This window comes from Ailuropoda melanoleuca, chromosome 10 (assembly GCF_002007445.2).
Source record: "Ailuropoda melanoleuca isolate Jingjing chromosome 10, ASM200744v2, whole genome shotgun sequence".
NCBI classification, from domain to species: Eukaryota; Metazoa; Chordata; class Mammalia; order Carnivora; family Ursidae; genus Ailuropoda; species Ailuropoda melanoleuca.
Window position 1 is genome coordinate 66819346 of NC_048227.1, and position 26154 is coordinate 66845499.

The window sequence follows — 26154 nt, forward strand, 5'->3', positions numbered from 1 at the left end:
AAAATGTATTTAATGCACCTTAACATGTTCTCTAGCATATACAATAAAGAACTTATCAAAGAGTAACTTTTATTGTTATTATCACATTAAATGCTTTTCTGTTGTAGCATCAGTCTTGATCAGGAGGATAACAGAGAGGAAATGCAGAAGGAAATAATGCAATCCCAGTCTCATGCTGGTCAATTGATGCATTACCCATAAGTTTATTTACTAGCATCTATACTCGAACTTCAAGAATTCAAATCATCTCCATGGCCTCTGACACAAACTCTACCATCTACACCAACGCTCCTTCTTAATTTTTCTGTTCTACACATTTCCATTCTCAACTGCTTCACTCCACAGAGAGACTATTATTCTTCTTTTCCAAAAGTAATTCCTCCATCTTGGCATCTGTAATCAACCTTTCCCTATTTATCTCACGAATTTGCTCTATCATACACTCCTCTGACATCTTTGATTATCTCTAATTATTCTTTCCAGAGTCCTTTGCTGAGCTTATCTCACTCTCTTTTTTTCCCTCTTGGAAAAATTACTTGAAAGCATTCATTCATTCATTCATTCCATCTGCCAGGCACCATGGTTGGTGCTACCTATGCTATGGTGACACACTGATAGATACATCCCTGCCATCCTGGAGCTTACAGAGAAATATTAAAACATAATGATTATTCAAAATTGTGTTAAGCACTGGAAAAACAAGAACAAAATGCTCTAAACAAATGAAAGGAGGGGTTGGAGGAGAAATATATTTAAGATGAGACTTGACAAAATAAATAGGTGACTGAGTAGTGGGAGGAGACAGTCAAGTATTTACCAGGCAGAGAGGAAACTCAGTGTCAAGGCTCTGAGGCCAGAAATAAATCATGACCTGCCTGAGCAACTACAACCACCACACCATGACACAGGGTACTGCGGGGGGACTCAGAGCCTACGGTTACATCTTTCTGGCCATGGGAAGAATCTGATTCTTATTTTAAAGACAACACCAAGATGGCACTGCTGGGTAATGTAAGTGAAATGACTAGATCTTCCTTTTAAGAAGTTCAGTCCTCCACACTATGAAGAATAGCCGGGAGGCCATGGAGCAACTGGAACCCTCACACACTGACGCTGTTAAATGATACAAACACTAGGCGAACTCAGGTTTCTTTCTTCCCTTTTCTTTTCATCTCATAGTACACTTATTCACACCACAAAGGAAAGGGCATTTGCACAAGTGTACAGTGATGTGCCACACTCCAGCTAAAAGAGCTTACTGAAATTTACAGCCAGGATGACATTCCATCTGATGTGTACTCCAGGCAAAGCTGGTTAATAAGCAGCTGCAGGACTTGAAGCTTTCAAAGTTTTACTTCTTTTATCAGCACTCCTGATTTTATAAACGATGAAGCCCAGCAACCTCATTCCTACCCAATCTCTTGGTGACTTGGGTACAGTTGGGCTTCATGGGGATCTAAGCATTTTTAATAAGGCTTTGAAGCATCTCAGCATAGGACGACCGGCTCAGGGTGCCCCAGCCCACATGGCCGACTCAGAAAGGTCACTAAGCATGCAGAATTCAGGTAGTTTCTTGTAAGTTAACATTTACCCCGTGAGGCGCCTGGGTGGCACAGCAGTTAAGCGTCTGCCTTCGGCTCAGGGCGTGATCCCGGCGTTATGGGATCGAGCCCCACATCAGGCTCCTCTGCTATGAGCCTGCTTCTTCCTCTCCCACTCCCCCTGCTTGTGTTCCCTCTCTCGCTGGCTGTCTCTATCTGTCGAATAAATAAATAAAATCTTAAAAAAACAAAACAAAACAACATTTACCCCGTGAAAAGTATAACTCAGAAACTCCACTCTTAGGAATTTATCCAGGAGAAATGAAAAATGTCTGGTACAAGAATGTTCATGGTAGCCTTACTGATAATTTCAGCAAAATGCAAACAATTCAAATACCCATTAACAAGAGAGTAGATACATTGTGATCTATCTATATAATGGAATGCAACTCAGCAGTAGATATGAATACATTCAACAACATGAATAAATCTCAAACATATTAAGTGAAAGAATACCAACACAAAAGAATATATACAGTATGACCTCATTTACATGAAGTCCAAGAAGATTCAAAACTAATCTGTGGTGATAACAAGTGTCTCAGAAAGAGGAAGGAGACTGGCCTAGAAAGAAGCACAAGGGAACTTCTTGGGTGACTGAAGTGTTTGTTTTTTTAAGTGAAATCTATGCCCAACATGGGGCTCAAACTCATGACCCTGAGATCAAGAGTCACATGTTCTACCGAATGAGCCAGCCAGGCACCCCTGGTGATTGAGACACTTTGTGTCTTATTTTAGATAGCAGTTATACTGCTATACACTATTAATAAACCAAACTGAACACCTAAGACCTATACATTTGACTACATATAAATTATGATTCAATTTTTCAAAATATAATAAAAAATACATGGAACTGCAACAATAACGAAAAAAAAGTGACTGGAGGTAGATGGAAAGCAGACAAGTAGGGCAAGATTATATTCAGAGACAACAATGAAGATCTTAGAAAAGATTTGCCAAGATACAATAACTTAGACCAGTCTGGTAGTGTTGGACAGATTCTATTACATATTTAGGAGACAGGCTTAATCTGCATTAGTAAGATTTCCAGCATGAACAACTGAATATATAGTAATGAACAATGAGGAAATTTTGTTTTAAGAAGAAGAGGGCACTCGGAAGGCAAATCAAGAATTATGTTTTGGATGAACAATTTGAAATATTCTTAAGATATCCAAGGAAGAACTGTCAAATATGTAGTTAGTATATAAATTGCTTTTATTAAGCACTGGACACCAAAAGTAATAAAAGATGAGAAGAATAGATAAAACATAAAAATATATTTTAAAAATTGTATCCACTGAATCATCACAATTTTCTTCTTCTTCTTTTTTTAAGTAGGCTCCACACCCAACATGCAGCTCGAACTCATGACTCTGAGATCAAGAGTTGCACGTTCCAGCGACTGAGCCAGCCAGGCACCCCTGAATCATCATTAATTTTCACACAATCTTTTACTTAACAAATCTCAGGTGAGAAAATATTTTAACCCCTCCTACATCTATACAACCAATGAATATTTCCTTAGCTCCCTCCAGATTATGGTATAGTATGAAACCCCCAAAATACAGAAAAGAAATAAGAAACAGGTACTGAAGTTACTTTTAGCCAAGATAAAATATACCATATAGCTGAGGAAGAGAAACCATGTAAAATTTTTGTCAGTCTCTGGAAGATCAAAATTTTAATGCACACACACAAACTCACACAAAAATGTCAACTGAGTTCTCTATTAATAGTTCCAAACATGCCTACAGAAATCATGGTGACTTTTTCAAGATCACTTGAATGGAAGGTTCAGTGATAGAATAATAAGTTGGATATATCAAGAGAGAAATCTAAAACCAGTTCTGCAACTAAGTTAGCAGCTTAAGGATCTATGCTTCTTTAGTAAATTAGGGCTAGCAGGTAATCTACTTGATCTTTAATGATACTATAAGGGAATGAGATGAAGTATGAAAACACTTTAATAAAGGCAAAAAGGTCAAATAAATATACAGATGTATTACATATATATAGAAATTTGGCTTTTCACTATTTGTTCTGAATCAGGGGCTTCAGCTTAAATAACATGAAGTTATGTGTTTATTAAAAGAAAAACAAAAAAACACCATCTTTATTTCATTTACCAATCCTTCATACCCACCATGACAAAGAAACAGGACCCCAAATGGAAAAGAACACTTATTTGTGTCACATCTCAGTTTAGGCAACCAACTCAAAAAAGGTTTCACTACTCATTGGCAAGATGTAATACACTGTGGTATTTTTAATCCCTCAAGAAAATCCCTAGATTTTTGTGGACTGCATAAAGTTTCTCAAAAGTTACTACAAAACTAATCACTTCAATATAAATGTACAACTTGGTATAGCACACACCTGAACCACAGTAGATGACAAATAATTATATGCTGAAGGAATGTTATTGACTTAATTCAACTTTATTAAAAATATCTACCTTTTCCTCCAGTTTCTTCTTCTCTTCACTAAATTGGCTTATTCTTTGTTTGAGAAACTGATTGAGCTGCAAAACCTCTTTCTCAGTAGACGCAAGCTTTTGCTCAAGTTCCTCTTGCTGGGAATGGGACATTGATTGATCGGAAAACGGAGCCTGGAGTGAACTGTTCTCATATTGTGGCTATCAGGAAAGAAAAAAAAAAAAAAAAACAGGTTAAAAGTTTACTTGTCCTGAAGAAATGGAGAGAAATTGGAAATAAGGTATAGTACCGAGAGTATATCTAGGCTTTAACAAGAGACAGACTTTGGCATGAATCCCAGCTCTCCTATTTCCTAGTTATGTGCCACGATTAAATCAAGTTAATTTGCTTACCAATACCAAACCTCGGTCTTCATATCTATAGAACAGAAAAACATAAAGCCTACCTTGCAGTGTTTTTTGGTTTTCTTTTTTGAAGAACAGAGATAAAATAAGTAAAGTCCCTATCACATAAACAGGAGCTTAATAAAAGGCAACATTTTTGGTTAAAAAGTATAATCAGAGATGTAACAGTACATTAAATACAAGTGAAAGTTCTAGGGAAATAAAAACTAGAGAAAAAATTCTTCACAGGTGATCATTTCCAGCTAAAATTAAATTTGGTAAAGTGTTAATAGAGTGTTTCCCCTACCTAGAAAGTAAGGTCCATGAAAGCAGGAATTTTTGCCCATCTTAATTGCTCTTAGATCCCTATTTCCTAGAATAATCGCTGGCATAAAATAAGAGCTCAAAAAAAATAATTGCTGATTGAACAAATGTATTCTTGTTTCCATGAGTGAGGCTTTGTAAGGACTTCAGATGAGATCTTTCTCCTACCGTTTCCCTTGCAGCATTACAATGAGGAAAAGGCAGACAGAAAATACAAATATTTCCTCAAATAAATTAGAATGTGATAAGTGCCAAAAGAGATACCAATAAAGTAATGTGAAAGTAAAGAAACAGATTATTTTTCCACTTATTCAACAAATATTTACTAAGCATATGGTAGGAATTGTGTACTGGGATTCAAGAGTTAATAAAGCTAAGTCCCTTGGGGCGCCTGGGTGGCACAGCGGTTAAGCGTCTGCCTTCGGCTCAGGGCGTGATCCCGGCGTTATGGGATCGAGCCCCACATCAGGCTCCTCTGCTATGAGCCTGCTTCTTCCTCTCCCACTCCCCCTGCTTGTGTTCCCTCTCTTGCTGGCTGTCTCTATCTCTGTCAAATAAATAAATGAAATGTTTTAAAAAAAAATAAAATAAAGCTAAGTCCCACCAGTTTAATGAAGTATCACACACAAAAAAAGACCATGAAAACTGTCTAAGTGCTAAGATAGTTGTACTGTAGTAGCTAAGGGAAGTTTTATACAAGTGAATTTGAACTAGACCTTGAAGAACTCATACTTCACCCAAAGGTGGAGATACAATCCAAAAATTATATAAATATCATTTTATTATGTGCTGGGTATTTCAAAGATGACAAACTCTAGCACTGTCCTTTAAAAACTCAAATTCTATCAGAAGCATAAGAGAAATAATATGGTAAGCCAAAGAAAAGTCATCTTTTTTTTTTTTTTAAAGATTGTATTTATTAGAGAGAGAGAGAGAGAATGAGTGGGGGGCGGGGGCCAGAGGGAAAGAGAGAAGCAGACTCCCCACTGAGCCGAGAGCCCAATTTGGGACTCGATTCCAGGACCCAGGGATCATGACCTGAGCCGAAGGCAGATGCTTAACCAACTGAGCCAGCCAGGCACCCAAGAAAAGTCATCTTAAGTACAAAGTATGGGGAGGTTGGAAGGTAAATGAAGACAGCACTGGGAGAATGAGGAAAAAGGCTTTACTGGGGAGGTGACTTTTGGGATAGACTTTGAAAATAAGGAGGATTCTAGCAGGAATGGAGAAAGGAAGAAAAGTATTCCAAAAAGAACATTTTAAAAAGGTAAAAATGGAATATATTGAGAGAGTACCCATATCTGTTTATAGTATGGATTACAAGAGGGGGAATGGATAGAAGGAAAAATTTAAAAATCCAAGTAGGACCATACTACAGAATCACAAGGTTCAGAGTTAAATCTTAATTCACAGGAAATGGGAAACCCATGATGGTTTTATAACAGCAAAGTAGCATGAATTAAGAAGATTGTAAACTCTGTTTTGTCAATCTCTGTATTCCTTGGCATTTAGCCACATGTGTAGATTCTCATTAACTTTTGACTGAAGGGAACAGAAGAGTAAAGAGGACAAGAGAGTGCTACAGCAATTGGATGCAGTGGACAGTAGGAATCAGAAGATACTGAGAATGGATATGAATTCACTTTAAGAAATTATTCTAGGGCCTCCTGGGTGGCTCAGTCAGTTAAGTGTCCAGCTTTTGGTTTCAACTGGGGTCATGATCTCATGGGTTTTAAGATCAAGCCCCATGTGAGGCTCCATGCTCAGCACAGAGTCTGCTTGAAGATTCTCTCCCTCTGCCGCTCCCCCACAGTGGCACACATACATGCACTCTTTTTCTCTGAAATAAATAAATCTTAAAAAAAAATATTCTAACCTATTTTTTTGAACAAAAAGAGGAGCTGAACAAGAACACAGATAACAGAGTGAAGAATGTATAATTGTGAGGATTTAGAGAAAACTATTTTTTTAAGAAGTGAATAGACAAGAAATGTTAGATAACTGAGGTTTGAGATTTTGAGTCAAGTAACAGGGAAGATCACATTCTGAGTCAAAGTAAGGAGGTCATATAGGAGAACAGGTTTAAGCAGATGTACTTAATTACAGTTAGAACCTACTGATATTAAGATGTCAGTTGAACACACAAATAGAGATGAATATCAGACAGAGAGGTGGGTCTAGAACTCAGAAAGATGGGTAGGCTAGGCTAGGAAACTAAAAAAAATAATACAGACTTACAGTTTCTAATCTGGCACATAATGAGCTCAGAAATTGCCACTCTATCTGTTTTACTAACAAGTAAAAAAGATAAAACAAACTAAAAAATCAACAACTTTTCTTAGATCTGTCAGAAGTAAGGTCACAGGGTAAACTGTTACTCCTAGAACTGGAGAAACAGGTGAATAGAGAAAGTCACACTTACCAGAACAGAATCTTCCTTGCAACCAAAGCTGAAGTAGAAAAAAAGAGCTGAAATTGATGAACTACTGGAAGCTCAGAGTGGACAAGTCTGAAAGTCAAAAACTCCAGGGAGACCCAGTCATAGGGGACACCTGACTTGCCTGAGTTTTACCTCCATGAGTTCTATCAGGTCCTCACAGTGAACATCAGGGGAAAATCTCCTCACGTTTCCAGCAGGAAGAGGAGAAAAGGAACCATTCTGAAATACACCAGAACACTATGTTCTTCTTAACAAGACCTGTCTTCAGGAGAAACTATTTAACTAGAGACTAACCTACCCAGACGGTTACCTAGAAGGGAGCTAACCTACCGAGAAGAAAACACTCAATTCCAGTTGCCTTGAACCATCCTGCCCCACTGAAGAGTGGGAAAGAAAAGAATAGAAGCACTAGTGAAGTTCACAGTCTAGGAGCCTAGGCTCACTAAAAGACTAAGACCTAATCACAGGACTACAGAGGACTTCTTCCTCTACACCTTACCATTATATTACCAAAGGCCTATCTACCACATTTCATTTTACCTAGTACATCAGGTCTAACTTTCAACAGAAAACTACAAGACATACTAAAAGGCAAAATCACAGTCTGCAGAGATTGAACAAGCATGAGAACCAGAGTCAGATATGATAGGAATGATAGAATTACCAGACCAGAGATTTTTTAAAACTATGATTAATATATAGGGCATTAATGCTAAGATAAACAACAGGCAAGAACAGATGGATAATGTAAGCACAGAGATGGGTATTCTGAGAGAGAATAAAAAAATTTTAGACATCAAAAATACTGTAACAGAAATAAAGAATGTCTTTGACAGGCCCTGGGTGGTTGTCAGTTGAGCATTTGACTCTTGGTTTTGGTTCAGGTCAGGATCTCATGAGTCATGAAAATGAGCCCCGCGTTGGGCTCTGCATTCAACAGAGTCTGCTTGAGGATTCTCTCCCTCTGCCCCTCCCCCCACTCACACACGCTCTCAATCTCTCAAATAAATCAATCAAAAAGAAAAAAAAAAAAAAGAACGAATGTCTTTTTTTTTTTTTTAAGATTTTAATTATTTATTTGACAGAGATAGAGACAGCCAGCGAGAGAGGGAACACAAGCAGGGGGAGTGGGAGAGGAAGAAGCAGGCTCATAGCAGAGGAGCCTGATGTGGGGCTCGATCCCATAACGCCGGGATCACGCCCTGAGCCGAAGGCAGACGCTTAACCGCTGTGCCACCCAGGTGCCCCAAGAACGAATGTCTTTGACTGAACACAGATGAGGAAACAATCTCTGAGCTTGAGGATATGACAAGAAACTTCTTTAAAACTGAAGAAGGAAGAAAAGACTGTAAAAAATAAAACAGAATATCCAAGAACTGTGAGACAACTACAAAGGGTATAACACTACAAGAAGAAATGAAAGCAGAACTTGAAACAATAATGACTGAGAATTTCCCCAAACTGTCAGATACCACACCTCAGATCTAGATATGATTTCACTCATATGTGGAACTTAGGAAACAAAATAGATGAACATGTGGAAAGATTAAAAAAAGAGAGAGAGAGAGAAAGAGAAGGAGAGAAGAGGAGGCAAGCCATAAGAGACTCTTAAAAACAGAGAACAAACTGAGGGTTAATGGAGGGAGGTGGGTGGCAGATGCGATAAATGGGTGATATGTATTAAGGAGGGCACTTGTTATGATGAACACTGGGTGTTATATGTAAGTGGTGAATCACAAAATTCTACTCCTGAAACCAATATTACACTATTATGTTTAACCATAAAATGTTGAAGAAAAAGTAAGTGGAGTAGCTATATTAATTTCAGAAAAAGCAGACTTTTATCAGGAATAAAAATGAGCATTACATAAAAGGGTCAATACTCCAAGAAGACTTAACAATCCTTAATGTGTATGTGCCTAACAAGACAGCAGCAAAATATGTGAGGTAAAAACTGAGAGAACTGCAAGGAGAAACAGATGAGTCCACTATAATAGCTGGACACTTTAACAACCCTCTATCAGAAATGAACAGATCCAGCAAGCAGAAAATTAGTAAGCACAAAGTTGAACTCAACAACATCCTCAATTGACTGGATGTAACTGACATGTACAGACTACTTCAGATTACGCATTCTTCTCAAGCTCACATAGAACATTCACCAAAACAGACTACATTTTGGGTGCTAAAACATGCTTTCACAAATTTGAAAGAAGAAATATTGTACAATGTATGCTCTCTCAAACCATAATGGAATTAAACTAGAAATCAACAGAAAGGTAGCTATAAAATCCAGAAATTCTTGGAGATTAAACAACACATTTCTAAATAATATATGGGTCAAAGAAGAAATCTCAAAAGAAATTTAAAAATATTTTGTACTAAATGGATATGAAAATATGGATTATCTAAAATTTGTGGGATGCAGTGAAAGCAGTGCTTAGGGGGAAATTTATACCATCAAGTACACGTACTAGAAAAGAAGAAAGATTTAAAATCAATTATCTAAGCTTCTACCTTAGGAAACTAGACACAGAAAAACAAATTAAACCCAAAGTAGGTAGAAGGAAAGATTAAAAGAGCAGAAATCAATGAAATTGAAAACAGAAAATCAATAGAGAAAATAAAAAAAACAGAAGTTCATTCTGGAAAAGATCTATAAAATCAATAACCTTCTAGTCAGGCTAAGAAAAAAGAGAGAAGACACAAATTTACTAATATCAGAAGTTAAACTGGAGTATCACTACAGATCCTATGGACATTAAAAATACAATAAAGGAATATTATGAACAACTTTATGCCCACACATTTGATGACCTAGATGAAATGGACTAATTTCTTAAAAAAAAAAAATCTGCCAAAACTCATGCAAGAATAAATAGATAATCTGAATAGGTCTATATTTATTAAAGAAATTGAATAAATAATTAATAGCCTTCCAAAACAGAAAGCATTAGCCTTAGAAGGGTTTACTGGTGAATTCTACCAAATATTTAAGGAGGAAATTATATTGACTTACTACAATCTCTTCCAGACAGAGAAGCTGAGGGAATAATTCCTAACGCATTCTACAATTACCCTAAAACCAAATGAGACAAAGACATTACAAGAAAAGAAATTTACAGGGGTGCCTGGCTGGCTCATTTGGAAGAGCATGTGACTCTTGATCTCAGCGTTGTGAGTTCAAGTCCCATGTTGAGTGTAGAGATTACTAAAAGATTTTTTTTTTAATTAAAAAAAAAGGAAACCACAGACTAAATATTTTACATAAGCAGATTCTCAAAAAAAAATAGCAAGTTGAGTCTAAGAATGTATAAAAAGAATTATTCACCATAACCAACTGAAATTTATCCCAGCAATTCAGGCTGGTTCAACATTCAAAAACCAATTAATATAATCCATCACATCAACAGGCTACTGAGGAAAAATCATATGATCACATCAGTAAATGCAGAAAAGAAATTCAACAATATTCAACAATTATTCATGATAAAAACTCTGAGCAAACTTGGAATAGAAGCAAACTTACTAAACTTGATAAAGAACATCTACAAAAATCCTACAGCCAACAGCGGAATCAATGGTAAAAAACTTGAAGCGTTCCTGCTAATATTGGGAACAAGGCAAGGATGTTCTTCCCACCACTGATTTTCCACACTGTATTGGAAGTCCTACAGAATGCAGTAAGACAAGAGAAGAAAAAAAAAAAAAACGTATACCAATTGGGAAAAAAGAAAGAAAACAGTTTTTGTTCACAGATGACATGATCATCTTATGTATAAAATCACTGAAAACAGACCAAAAACAAAAACAAAAAGCAAAAACACAACACCCCTGAAACTAACAAGCAATTATAGCAAGGTTGCAAGAGACGAGGTTAATATATGAAAGTCAGTTCTTTTCCTATATACCAGCAATGAACAAGTGGAATTTGAAATTAAAAACACACTGCCACTTACATTAGCACTCCAAAAAATGAAGTATAAATATAACAAAATATGTATAAGATATATAAAAGGAAAGTTACAAAATTCTGATCAAAGACATCAAAAAAGAACCAAATAAAGAGATATTCCATGTTCATAGATAACCTCAATGCTGTCAAGATGTTAGGTTCTTCCTAGCTTAATCTATAGATTCAAAGCAATCTCAAGCAAAATCCCAGCAAGTTGTTTTGTGGATAGCAACAAATTGATTCTAAAGTTTCTATGGAAAAACAAAAGACCCAGGATAGCCAACATAATACTGAAGGAGAAGAACAAAGATGGAGGGCTGCCACTACCTGACTTCAAGACTTAAAATACACCTACAGTAATCTAGACTGTGTGATACTGAGGAAAGACCAGAGAAACAGGTCAATGGAACAGAACAGAAAGCCCAGAAACAGATCAACATAAACACAAGTCAACTGATCTTTGACAAAGGAACAAAGGCAGTACAATGGAGCAAAGGAAGTCTTTCCAACAATTGATGCTGGAACAATGGGATATCCACATGCAAGAAAATGAAATCTAGACACAGGTTTTACACTCTTCACAAAAATTAACTAAAAATGGACTATAGACCTAAATGCAAAATACAAAACTATAAAACCCCTAGAACATAGGAAAACACCTAGAAGACTATGAATATGGCAATCACTTTTAGATATACTACCAAAGATATGATCCACAAAAGAAACAAATAATAAGCTGGATTTCATTAAAAATCTCTGCTCTGTAGAAGGCATTATCAAGAAAATGAGAAAATAGGCCACATATTGGCAGAAACTATTTGCAGAAGACACATCTAAAGGATTTGTATCCAAACTATATAAAGAACTCAAAAATAAACACAATTAAAAAGGGGGAAAAGACCTGAACAGACACATCACTGAAGAAAATATACAGGTGGCAAATAAATATATGAAAAGATGTTCAACATCAAATGTCTTTAGGGAATTGCAAATTAAAACACCAAGCTACCTACCTCCACACACCTATCAGAATGGCCAAATCCAAAACACTGACAACACCAAATGCTGGTAAGGATATGAACAACAGAAACTTCCATTCATTGCTGGTGGGAATGTAAAGTAATAGCCACTTTGAAAGACAGTTTGGCAGTGAGTTAAAAACTAAAAATACTCTTTCCCATATGATCTAGCAATTGTGTTCCCTGGCATTTACCCAAATGAATAGAGAGTATGCTATACAAAAAGCTTCACATGGAAGTTTATAGCAGCTTTATTCATATTCGCCAAAACTTGAAAATAACTAAAATTTCCTTCAGGGGGTGAATAAACTGTGGTACAACCAGATAATGGAATATTATTCAGCACTAAAAAGATGTAATCTATCAATATGTGAAAAGACATAGAGGAGGGGCGCCTGGGTGGCTCAGTCAGTTAAGTGTCTGCCTTTAGCTCAGGACATGATCCTAGGGTCCTGGGATGGAGCCCTACATCAGGCTCCTGCTCAATAGGGGAGGCTGCTTCTCCCTCTCCCTTTGCCTCTCCCCCTCTGTTCGTGCTCAGTCTCTCGCTTTCTCCCTCAAATAAAATCTTATTAAAAAAAAGAGAGGAAATTTAAATGTATATTATGAAATGAAAGAAGCTATCACGAAAAGCTATATATTGTATGATTCCAACTATATCACATTCTGGAAGAGGCAAAACTATGGAGACAATAAAAAGACTAGTCACCAGGGGCTAAGAGAGAGGAGAGAATGAACAGGGAAAGCACAGATTTTTAGGGTAGTGAAACTATTCTGTACGATTCTGTATGATACTACAATGATGGATACAGGTCATTATACATTTGTCCAAACTCATAGAATTGTAACACCAAGTGTGAACCTTAATGTGAACTATGGCCTTTGAGTGATAATGATGTGTCAATGTAGGTTCAATAGTAACAAGGATACCCTGTGATACAGGATATCAATAGTGAAGAACGGGGCGCCTGGGTGGCACAGTTGTTAAGCGTCTGCCTTCAGATCATGCCCAAGCTTCAACGACAACCCAGGTGAACTGACAAGTCCTAAGTCTCTAATCTCTACCTTAGACCTACCTATGAATATCAGCCTCATTCTTCACCTCGATCTCAAATTTACAATATAATATATAAGCTTAACTCATTATTTTTTTCCTCTAAAGTTATTCCTGATGTAGTCATCTCTATCCTGGTCTTTGACAATATAAACAAACCAATTCATTTTGCCCATCTGAAACTAGGCAATCATTTCTCTAACCCATTAAAAAGTCATTAAATCAAGCCCATGCTTGGGTCACACAGATGTTTAATAAATATTCCTCCTCTTGTCATGACCTATGTTTGTTTTTAAAATTCAGGTGTTCATTTAAGTTTTAGACTATTGAGATAGCCTCCTGACTGGTTTCTGCCTCAATAGCTACCTTAAATCTGTTATGCCACTGGGGTAACCAAACTAGGATACTTGGGAGAGTAAAAGAGGGTGATATTAATCATCATGCTAGTACAACAGGCATTACCTGGAACTGTACCTAAACTTGGGACAAATGGGGGCCCTTCACTTTACAAGCCTTTGCTCTAATTGACCCCTGCTTACGTCTTTAACCACAATTCTTACCACTATTCTTCTCTCATTTTGCACTTCATCCATACACAGTAATTTGTAGTTTTCCAAATGCATTATTTCCTCTCTTGCCTTTGGACTTCTTCACACACAATATACTACACTTCAAGCACTTTTACTCCATGTCTTTCACCTGCTAAAATCTTTTACTTCATCAGGTTCTCAGATCAGATATCCCTTCCTATAGGAAATTTGAGCCAACCTTTGGAAGGCTAGTTTGTATGTTCTTAGTAGGAATTCCCATAGCACTATACAGATATCTATATCTATATCTATAGCTATATAGATATAGCTATAGATATATATATCCCATTCGAGCACCTCAAACTTACTGCAATTCTCTCCTATTTATCTGTCTTCCTCATTAGATTGTATACTCTTTGAAGAAAAAAATAACTTCACTCATATTTATGTTACTAGTGCCTACATGGTGTCTTATCCATAGGAAACATAAATAATTTCTGAAGAAATGGTTGAACAGTTTTTTGACACATTCTCTCTCTGTAGACTTCAAGATCCATGAAAATAGAAACTATTCTTCACTCTTGTGGCTCCAGCATTTACCACATTAGATGTTTATATTTTGTTAAACAAGCTCATTTGTAAAGGTAGAACTCATTTATGAAATGCTCATTACAACCAAAAGACTTGGTAGAAAAGATAGCTGAGGGAAAAACAAATAGAAAAAAATTTATAAATTATATATATAAAGAAAAAGTATAAGATAGAAAAACAATAAGAAATGATGCATCAATGAAGCTTAATTAAAATAAATATTATTTGGGGTGCCTGGGTGGCTCAGTCATTAAGTGTCTACCTTCAGCCCAGGGCATGATCCCAGGGTCCTGGGATCAAGCCCTGCATCGGGCTCACTGCTCTGCTGGGAAGCCTGCTTCTTCCTCTCCCACTCTCCCTGCTTGTGTTCCCTCTCTCACTGGCTGTCTCTCTTTCTGTCAAATAAATATATAAAATCTTTAAAAATATATATATATATTATTCGGTTGGTCTTTCCAAGGTTCACATCCATATTAAAGGAAGGCATCTCTTTCTTCTTCAGTTTTTAACAAAAAGTAAAAGGATCCTTCCTATTTTTTTTTCCGCCCAAGAAGGCCTGTCAATCATAGGTTGAAATTTCGGTATAAAGCATTATAAATACAAATCTCTCTTCGGTTCCAGCAATTCTACTACTAAAACAATCTAGAAAGTGTGAATTTTAGGATAAAGATCTAGTTCTCATTTTCTACCTATGAGATTTGGCTGATATTTCATCTTGATTGGAAGGCTGTTCAAAGTTTTTAATATGCAAATAGAGTTATTTCTCAAGGATATATTTTACATCTATAATTTCATAAGAGAATGTTATTTTATTTCAAAAATTTACTTTAACCTCAGATATACAGAATATGAAAAGTATAATTTTCTTTGTTTAATGTGCTATGGAATTAGGAATGAATAAGCTATGGGCCCCAAAATGTGCATATATAAAATGCTGTGCATATAAAATAACATTATTCATACATCCAACGTAAAAATTCCTCTGCTATTATTCTTCATAGAAATTGAAAAAACAACTCTAAAATCTGTGGGGAATCACAAAAGACTCCCGAATAGCCAAAGCAATCCTGAGAAACCAAAAAAAAATTAAAGCCAGAAGTGTCATGCTTCTGGATTTCAGACTATACTAAAAAGCCACAGTAATAAAAACAGTACAGTACTGGCACAAAAAAGACATATCAACCAACGGAACAGAGCAGACAGCCCAGAATTAAATCCTGGCATATACAGTCAAATTACATGTGACGAAAGAATACCCAATGAGGAAAGGATAGTCTCTTTAACAAATGTGCTGGGTAAACTGTAGAAGCACATGCAGAACAATGAAATCGAGCCCCTATCTCACACCACTCACAAAAATTAACTTGAAATAGATTGAAGACTTAAAAGGTCTGATACCATAAAGCTCCTAGAATGAAACACAAGGGGGAAAACTCATCAATATTGGTCTCAGTAATGACTTGTTTTTTGGACATGACACCAAAAGCACAAACAACAAAAACAAAAATCAACAAATGGACGTACATCAAACTCAGATGCTTCTGTACAGAAGATCTAATAATTAAAAAAATGAAAAAACAACCTATAGAATAAGAAAATATTTCAGGAAACCATATATCAGAAAAGGATTAACATCCAAAATACATAAAGAACTCAATTTAATAATTAAAAAAATCAATCCAATTTAAAAAATGGGCAAAAGAACTAAACAGGTATTTTTCCAAAGAGGACATCAAAATGGCTAACAAGACACGTGGGAAGATGCTCCACGTCATTAATCATCAGGAAAATGCAAATCAAAACCACAATGAGCTACCCTGTCACATATGCTAAAATGACTATCATCAAGAAGATAAGAAATAACAGAAGCTGGCAAGAATGTGGTGAAAAAGGAACCCATACACAGCATTGGTGGGAATGGAAATTTGTCCAGCCACTATGGACCAATAAAATAGATCTTCCATACAATCCAGCAATCCCATTTCTGGGTATATTCCCAAAGAAAATGCAAACAGGATTTTTTTCTTTTTAAAGATTTTATTTATTTGAGAGAGAATGAGAGAGAGAGAGAGAAAGAGCACAAGAGGGGGAGGGTCAGAGAGAGAAAGAGACTACATGCTGAGCAGGGAGCCCGACACAGGCCTCGATGCTGGGACTCCAGGATCATGACCTGAGCCCAAGGCAGATGCTTAACCAACTGAGCCACCCAGGTGCTCTGCAAACAGGACTTTGACAAGATATACACCCATTCATGTCTATCACAGCATTATTCATAATAGCTAGAATATGGAAACAACCCATACGCTCATCAGTGGATAAAAAAAGATAAGGTAATATACACAGTGGAATATTATCCAGCCATGAAAAGGAAGATATCCTGCCATTTGTGACAACATGAATGGACCTTAAGCACATTACATTAAGCAATATAAATCAGACAGAGAAAGAGAAGTACTGTATGATATCACTTATATGTAGAATCTAAAAACGTTAAACCTGTAAAAAGCAGAGAGTAAAACGGTAGTTACCGAAGGATGGGAGGTAGGCAGGTGTAGATCAGAGCAATAGTACATAGGGATAGAAACTCGTAAGGAGTAGTAAATAAGCCATAGAAATTTCGGGCACAGTATAATGAATATAAACAATAATATACACTATAACTATTTAATGCAATAAATATTACTACATTTGCAAACATTATATAAATGTGTTAAAGTAGCATGCTGTGTACACCTTAAATTTACATATTATATGTCAAATTTATTCAATAAAAAAAGAAAAGCACTATTCATACACCAAAAAAATTCTTCATTCGCTATGAAGTATTTTATTATTGTATTTGTTGTTCTTTTAAACCCTTGGCGTTTTTCAGCTCTCTATATCTATCTACTGAAAAAAAGTTCACCTCATATATTTATAATATCCATTCAGTACTAAGGGTTTTCCTTGTATTCCCTTTTATTAATTGACCTTATCTTTTGAAGTGTAACTTCTCAACAATATTTTAACTCCCCATATCATTTAAAATTCTAATATTTTCAGCAGCCCCCTCTGCCATATCCCTCCTTGTAGACTGACTTGGAGAGCCCTCTACTGGCCTGATGCTGTGTCAAAAAACACCTTCTTCAGCTTTTAAATACATACTCAGATACACACACTTTTGATAATATAATTGTATAATTCAAGCTAACACTTTATTCAGAAAAGTAAGTTACAAGGAGAAACTGCATGGTTCTATAAAACTGTTATCAAAGCAAATTATACTACTTACATTAGTACAGAAATACCACTTTTAAATAACTGTACACTATTAATCTCAGTACCATAGAGTCTTAATACCATGGGATAGAACTAGTAGCAGATGAGACAACATTGTAACGAGATATTGATGTATTAATAACTGAAGAAGGGTAAGCAAGCTGGAATCTCTGTTAAATGTTTCTGACTAAAGTAAGTCTGAAGATTAGTTGTTCCTCAATATTTCCTGACTTTAATATACCAATTCCTCTAATACATAAAAACAAGTTTGAAAATATGACAGAGGAAAAAATTCTACTTAAAATGTTTTTTTTAAATTCTAGAAATAAAGACAAAAAAAGCTTCTACAAATAGAAGTATATACTGCCATAAAGTTATTAGTCCTCACTTTTGATCCCAATAAAAATGACAATAGTTTTTAATGTTTTGGAAATAAAGAAGCCAAATATGAAGTCTATACAGAAAAACATACAAACAAGTTTTAAGAAAAATGCTTAAAAAGAGTAATAATTGGGGAAAGTCACCCTTCCAGCCATACAAATTTTGTTATAAGGCCTTACATACCCTGTGTTCCCATTAGACCATGTTCCCATTAGATTGTACTCTCAGCGGCAAAACCAACCTCATTCACCTTTCTATTCCTTGCACGTAGACATTGCCTTACACAGTGAACACAAATTTTAAAGGAATGGGTAAACATGTTTACCTATATGGTCTCTCCCTCTGTAGTTTGAGGTCGATGAAGGTAGGAACTATTCTTCACCTTTGTGACCTCATAACTTAACACAGTGGATGTTTAGTAACTATTTTCTTTCTTTTTTTTTTTTAAGATTTTATTTTTATTTATGTGACAGAGAGACAGCCAGCGAGAGAGGGAACACAGCAGGGGAGTGGGAGAGGAAGAAGCAGGCTCCCAGCGGAGGAGCCTGATGTGGGACTCGATCCCGGAACGCAGGGATCACGCCCTGAGCCGAAGGCAGACGCTTAAGGACTGCGCTACCCAGGCGCCCCAGTAACTATTTTCTTAAATGGGTTTATTAGTGAAGGTAGGACTTACTTATACAATACTTGTAAGAATTAGACTTCATAGCAGAAAATAATGGATATAGGAAAAAAATAGAATGACACAAATAGAAAATATGACAAATTCAGAATATGTATTTTCAAATCAAATTATAGACAAAAGCTAATTTCTTTAATATGTAAAGGGCTTATAAAATTAATAAGCAAAAAACCAATACCTAACAGAAAAAAACAAGCAAAGTATCAATATGAAATGACATTTCACAGAAGAGAAATATGAATGGAGCTTAAATATATAAAAAGAAATCACTCAAGAGAAAACATATTAAAACCATATGAAGAAAACAAGAAAGATCTCAAATCAACAACCTAACTTTACAACCTAAGGCTGGAAGGAGAGAATAAACTAAACCCAAAACTATCAGAAGGAATGAAATAATAAAGATTCAAACAGTATAAATGAAATAGAGAATATAAAAACAATGGAGAAAATTAATGAAACCAAAATTTGGTTCTCTGAAAAAAATCAACAAAATTGATAAACCTTTACCTAGATGGACTAAGGGAAAAGACACTAATTACTAAAATCAGAAATGAAGGTAATGACATTAACTTATCAATTCTACAGACGTAAAAAAGATTATTAAGAGTACTGTGAACAATTAACTGTTATGCCAACAAACTGGATAAACCAGATACAAGGGACAAATTCCTAAAAACATAAAACCTATCAAGACTAAATCATGAAGAAACAAAATCTGAGCAGGCCTATCTACTAAGAGATTGAATCAGTAATTAAAAATCTTCCCCCCCCACCCCCACAAAAAGCCCGAGCCCTGGACCTGATGGCTTCACTAGTGAATTCTACCAAACATGTAAAAAAAGAACTAACACCAATCCCTTTCAAACTTTTCCAAACACTGAAAGAGAAGAAACTACACTTCCTAAGTCATTCCGTGAAGCCAGCATTATTTTGATACTAAAGCCAAAGACACTCACTACAAGAAAACTACAGACCAATATCTTTTTTTTTTTTTTAAAGATTTTATTTATTTATTCGACATAGACAGCCAGCGAGAGAGGGAACACAGCAGGGGGAGTGGGAGAGGAAGAAGCAGGCTCACAGCAGAGGAGCCTGATGTGGGGCTTCGATCCCAGAACGCCGGGATCACGCCCTGAGCCGAAGGCAGACGCTCAACCGCTGTGCCACCCAGGCGCCCCTACAGACCAATATCTTTGATGCAAAAATCCTCAACACGATCATAACAAACTGAATTCAGCAGTATATTAAAAGGATTATAATCTATGACCAAGTAGGATTTATTCCTGGAACGCAAGCATGGTTCAACATATCAAAACTGATCAATGTACGATACTGCATCAACAGAATAAAGGGGAAAAAACCCCACAATCATCTCAACGGATGTTGAAAAAGCATGACAAAATTCAACATCCTTTGCTGATTAAAACACAAAAAACTAGGAACATAAGGAAACTACCTCAACATAATAAAAGCTATACAGAAAAAACCCACAGCAAACATTACACTCAACGATGAAAGACTGAAAGCTTTTCCTCTAAGATCAGGAACTAGGCAAGGATTCCCATTTTCTATTCAACAAAATACTGGAAGTTATAGCCAGAACCATTAGGCAAGAAAACGAAATACAAGACATCTAAACTGGAAAGGAAGCCATGAAATCATCTCTGTTCAGGTGATATAGTCTTACGTGTAGAAAATCCTAAAAATTCCACAAAAAGCTTGTTAGAGCTATTGAATAAATTCAACAAAGTATTAGGATACAAAGTCAAAACACAAAAATTTGTTGCATTTCTACGCACTAACAATGAACAATCTGAAAAGGAAATTATGAAAACAATTCTATTTACAACAGTATCAAAAAGAATAAAATACTTAGGAATTGACCAAGGAGGTAAAAGACTTGTATGATAAAAACTACAAAATACTGCTGAAAGTGAAGACATAAATAAATGGAAACATATCCCCTGTTATTAAAATTGTTAAGATGTTAATACTACCCAAAGCAATCTACAGGTTCAGTGCAATCCATATCAAAATCACATTTTTTTTTAAGAAAGAGAAAAACCCACCCTAAAATTCATATAGAATCTCAAGGAACCACAAACAGCTTAAACAATCTTAAAAAGAAGAACAAAGCTGGGGGACTCATACTTCTGGATTTCAAAACAGTGTAGTACTGGATAATAAAAGACATATATAGACCAATGGAATGGAATCCAGAGCCCAGAGATAAATCCTGGCATACATGGTCAAATGATTTTTAACAAGGTGCCAAGACCATTCAATGTGGAAGTCTTTTCAACAAACGGTGCTGGGAAAACAGGATTATCCACGTGCATAAGAATGAAGCTGAACCCTTACCTAATAACATATAGAAAAATTAACTCAAAACAGATCAAAGACCTAAACATAAGACCTAAAACTATAAAACTCCTCAAAGAAAACATGTGGCAAAAGCTTCATGACATTGAATTTGGCAATGTGTTCTTGGATATGACACCAAAGACACAGGCAATTAAAGAAAAAGTGAACAAACTGGACTTGAAAAATTAAAAATTTTGTGCACGAAAAGATACTACCAACAGAGAAAAGAGCCAATCAATAGAATGGGAAAAAATACTTGCAAATCATATATTTGATAAGGGGTTAATATCTAGAATATATAGAGAATTTTTAAAACTCAACAACAAAAAACAACGAATCAATTCAAAAATGGGCAAAGGACTTGAAAAGGTATTTTCCTTAAGAAGATATACAAATAGCCAATATGCCATAAAAACATGCTCATATCATTAATCATTAAGGAAATGCAAACCAAAACTACAATGAAATACCACCTCATATCCATTGGGATGGCTACTATCAAAAATAAAAAAATAACAAGTGTTGGTGACAATGTGGAATAACTAGAACTGTTGTACACTATTGGTGGAAATCCAAAATGGTACAGCCACTGTGGAAAACTATATGGCGCTTCCTCAAAAAATTAAAAATAGAATTACTCTATGATCCAATTCTACTTCTGGATATATACCCAAAAAATTGAAAGCAGGGTCTCCAAGAGATACTTATACACTCATATTAAAATACATATAAAAAAACGTCCACAGCAGCATCATTCACTATAACTAATATGTGGAAACAAACAGGGCTCCTGGGTGGCTCAGTCAGTTAGGCATCTGCCATTGGCTCAGGTCATGATCTCGGGGTCCTGGGATCAGCCCCCACATTGGGCTCCCCACTCAGCAGGGGAGTCTGCTTTTCCCTCCCCCTCCCTCTGCCCTTCCCCCTGCTCATGCTCTCTGTCTCTCTCAAATAAACAAATAAAATCTATGGCATGGATGAACTTTGAAGAACTTTGAAGAAACTATGCTAAGTGAAATAAGCCAGTCACAAAAGACAAATATTGTATGATTTATTTAACATGAGATTTTGGAGTAATCAAAATCATAGAGAATGAAAGTAGAACAGTAGTTGCCAGGGGTTGGGGAGGCGAATGGGGAGTTACTGTTTAATGGGTACAAAGTTTTGGTTTTATAAGACATAAAGAGATATAGAAATGGATGGTGGTGATGATTGCACAATATTATAAATGTATTTGACACCACTGAACTGTATATTTAAAAATAGTTAAGATGAAAAAAATGGTTAAGATGGTAAACTTTATATGTATTTTACACAATTTTAAATTTTTTTAAAAACCATGGAGAGAACTCCCCACCCTACCCTATGTAAGAGAAGGGCCAAAAAAAAAAAAAAACCTCACTGTTCGATAACACAATAGCAATTTGATAATATCAATTAAAAATGACCAACTCATTCAACACTTATAAATTTCACTTGAGAATTTAACTTACAAAAATACTTGCATATGAGCAAAACAGTTTTTATAAAAGGTTATTCTTTACAACATTATTTATAGTAGCCCTAAACTAGAAACAACCCAAATTCTGACTAGTAGGGACAAGATGAATAAATTATGCTATCTCCACAAAACAAGAAATCATCAGCTATAAAAGCAAAAAAAAAAAAGGGGATGCTATCTTTGTAAAGATATAGAAAAAATCACTGTATTTGTTTCACTGAAGTATAGTTGACACACATTACGTTAGTTTCAGGGGTACAACATAGTGATTCAACAAGTCTGTATGTTATGCTCTGCTCACCATAAGTGTAACTGCCATCTGTCATCATACAACACTATTACAATACCATTGACTACATCCCCTATCCTGTACCTTTTATCTCCCAAGACTTAATCACTCCATAACAGGAAGTACCTCCCACTACCCTTCACCCATTCTGCCCATTCCCCCAGGTAACCATCAGTTTGTTCTCTGTATTCAAGTCTGTTTCTGCTTTTTTAATCATTGTATTTTAAATAATTTTATAAAATATAAAGGGAAAAAAAGCAAGGTGCTGGATAATGTATATATTTTGATACTTTTTGTGAAGATACGGGAATAAAATACATTTATATCTGCTAGTGATATACATCAATTCTGGAAGGATACACTAGGAACTGTTAACAGTAATTCCTTATGTGTGTGGGGAGGCGACATGAACTGGACATTTGGGAAACAGTTATTGGACATCTTTTACTATGTACCTAAATATGAACCATATGAATGGATTAATTAAAAAGTATCCTCATCTTACAAGCTAATTATATAATTAACACATGCTTTATTAATAAAACAACTGCAAAATTCTCTATATCTTACCTGCAAACCAGCCACATAAGAATCTTCGCAGTTTACATAATGCCCTAACATGGCATGTTGTGCCCGTAATTCATTATCCCTTATCCTCTCATGTAGGTGGGTAATCTGTTGCTTCTGCCTGCAAAACATAAATTGAGGTGACATTATAATGAATATGCTTTTCTAAGAGACTGTTAAAAGCAGAATTTTAAGTATTCTAATAATTTGATGTAAGAGTTAAGAGTATTATCAACCTTAACATTCATAACAGGGAATTTTTAAAAACCACGGTACCATGAGTTATGTAGACCACAGAAAAAGTTTATTTATAGTGTAGAGTACTTCTGGCATTTTATAAAATATAATCTTTAGTACTCTTCTTAGATAATAACAAAGTCATGCTTTGCTTGCTTTCTTCTTGTTACTTAATATAATAAATGTTATGTTCTCAGTTTGGAATGCCTTTGCCTTAAAATCCATTAATTTCATTCATACAAATTCTGCTTAACACTTAAATACCCACTGACATTTCTGAGAATCTCATGGTCAAGGATGAATGGTATTTTCATAAATATCATCTAGCCCAACTGCTATTCTATGCCTGCATCTCCTCAACGACATCCTGGGTTACACAGTCTACACATAACCATCATCAACGATGGAGAACTCACTTGGTGACAGATTTACATCTTTGGAGAGTTCAGAAATTTCACTTTAAAATAACTTCATGTTAGAAACAGACACCATGGAGTTCAAATCTTTCCTCAGCAGCTCACTGCTTACTTTAATCAAGTTATTTAACTTCTGTATCCTTTATACAGTTGACACTTGAACAATGTGGGGGTTACAGGCACTGAACCCTGGCCCCTCTGCCTTGCCACACAGTTGAAAATCTACATATATTTGACTCCCCAAATTTAACCACTAATAACCTACTGTTGACTGGAAGCTATAATAGCTAACACTATTAAGGAAATCATAAGAAAAAGAAAATACATTTATAGTACTGCATTTGTTGGGAAAAAATCCATGTGTAAGTGGACCCATGTCATTCAAACCTATGTTGTTCATAGGAACAACTGTTATGTACCAGGCATCGGGTTAAGAGCTTTATATGTATTATTGCTAATCTTCAAAACTTTAATAACAAGTCTCATAATAAGGTTATGAGGAAGAAAGAGCTTTTAAGAAAAAGTATGTGGGTAAACAAATAGCTTGGTATTTTCCAAAATACTTACAAAGTAACTTTTGGAGCAAGTTAGGTTATATGCTTCAGACTATATCAGAGAGCTTACTCTACTCAGAGCCATTTCATTTTTTAGATACACTATCCTTTAAGAAAATTCACATAGAAAACATCAAATAGTTAATAGATAAGTTAGGAAAGATTAGTCATGACACTTTTCAAAGAATTTAAAACTTTACAAAGAAAACTAAACTTCCTCTTCTGGCCAAAACAGAGTAACAGAAACCAGTTGTGCCCTTCTGCCTGACACAATTATAAAACAGAACAAAATACGGGAAGCAATGACTCTCAAAAACACTGGACATCAGTTCATTAGGAACAGAGACTTCCAGGAGACAGGCAACAAATGAGGTGAGCTCTATGACTGCCAGAGCCTACTGCTTCAGGCCCCACCCAACACAGGTAAAGAGCCCTCTCTGAGCTGAAAAGACAAAGCTGGGAGACTGGAAAAACCAAGACAACTAGCGTTCACAGTGCAAAGTCACCCTGACTATTCAGCTGAGTATTAATGAATAAACACATGAGGAACTACTTAAAGCGCACATGTGAGGGGGTGGTGGTCAACCAAAAAGATGAGAAGCAACAGTGCCTGAGGCTTACTTACATGAGCCTAGAACTGTGCCTGTTTTCAAATGCCACAGAGGAAAACCTCCCAATTCACAGGGCACCATTTAGCAGCAATTTTCAACAAAGGGCAATTGTGACTGCAGAACAAAGTTCAGGGATACAAAAATATGTGACATCCAAAAAAAGTTAAAATTCATAATGTCTGGTACTTGATCAAAAATTACCAGGCATGCAAAGCAGGAAAATATAACCTAAGAAAAACCAGTCAACTGAAAGTGAACAAGAACTGACACAGATGACAGAATTAATAGACAAAGACTCTAAACTGGTTATTATAACTGTTTTCATATGTTCAAAAAACTAGATCGATTATGTTAAGACATAGAAAACAAAAATATTATCCTGAATGGGATTAAAAGCAGATTAGAATTTGCAGAAGATTAGTGAATTCGAAGACACAGCAAATAAAAACTATTCAAAAAGAAATAGAGAAAAAAAGACAAACGGAAAAAACTCAAGCACATCAGTGAGCTATGGGATTTCTTTAAGAAACCGAACATACATGTAATTAGAATCCCTAAAGTGGAGAGAGGGACAGGAAAGATATTTTGTAGAAAACTGGCCAATATGTTTCCTAACTTGATGAGAACTATATATACCCACAGACCTAAGAAGACCAGAGAACCCCAAACACAAGTACTAGCATGAAGAAAACTAAACCCAGGAACATCTTCAAATGGCTTAACATCGGTGATGAAGAGAAAATCCTAAAAGTAGTCAGAGAACAAAAGATAAATTCATTCAGAGAGACAAAGGTAAACAAAATAGCAGATGTCTTATCTGAAATAATGCAAACAAGAAGACAGTAAAGTACTTCAAAGTATTACATTAAAGTATTAACATTTAAAAGCTATCAATCTAGAGAATTTTTTTACTCAATGTAAATTTAAAGCAAAATAACAACTATCAACTTAGA

At 35.6% G+C, this 26154-nt stretch overlaps 1 protein-coding gene across 1 annotated transcript in view; it reads right to left on the minus strand.

Moving 5' to 3' along the window:
* Positions 1-26154, minus strand: part of CEP85L (centrosomal protein 85 like) — a 160267-nt gene that overhangs the window by 38133 nt on the left and 95980 nt on the right. The window contains 2 exon segments of the mRNA XM_034669044.1: positions 4063-4242; positions 23387-23504. Coding sequence (XP_034524935.1) covers positions 4063-4242; positions 23387-23504 — 298 coding nt within the window.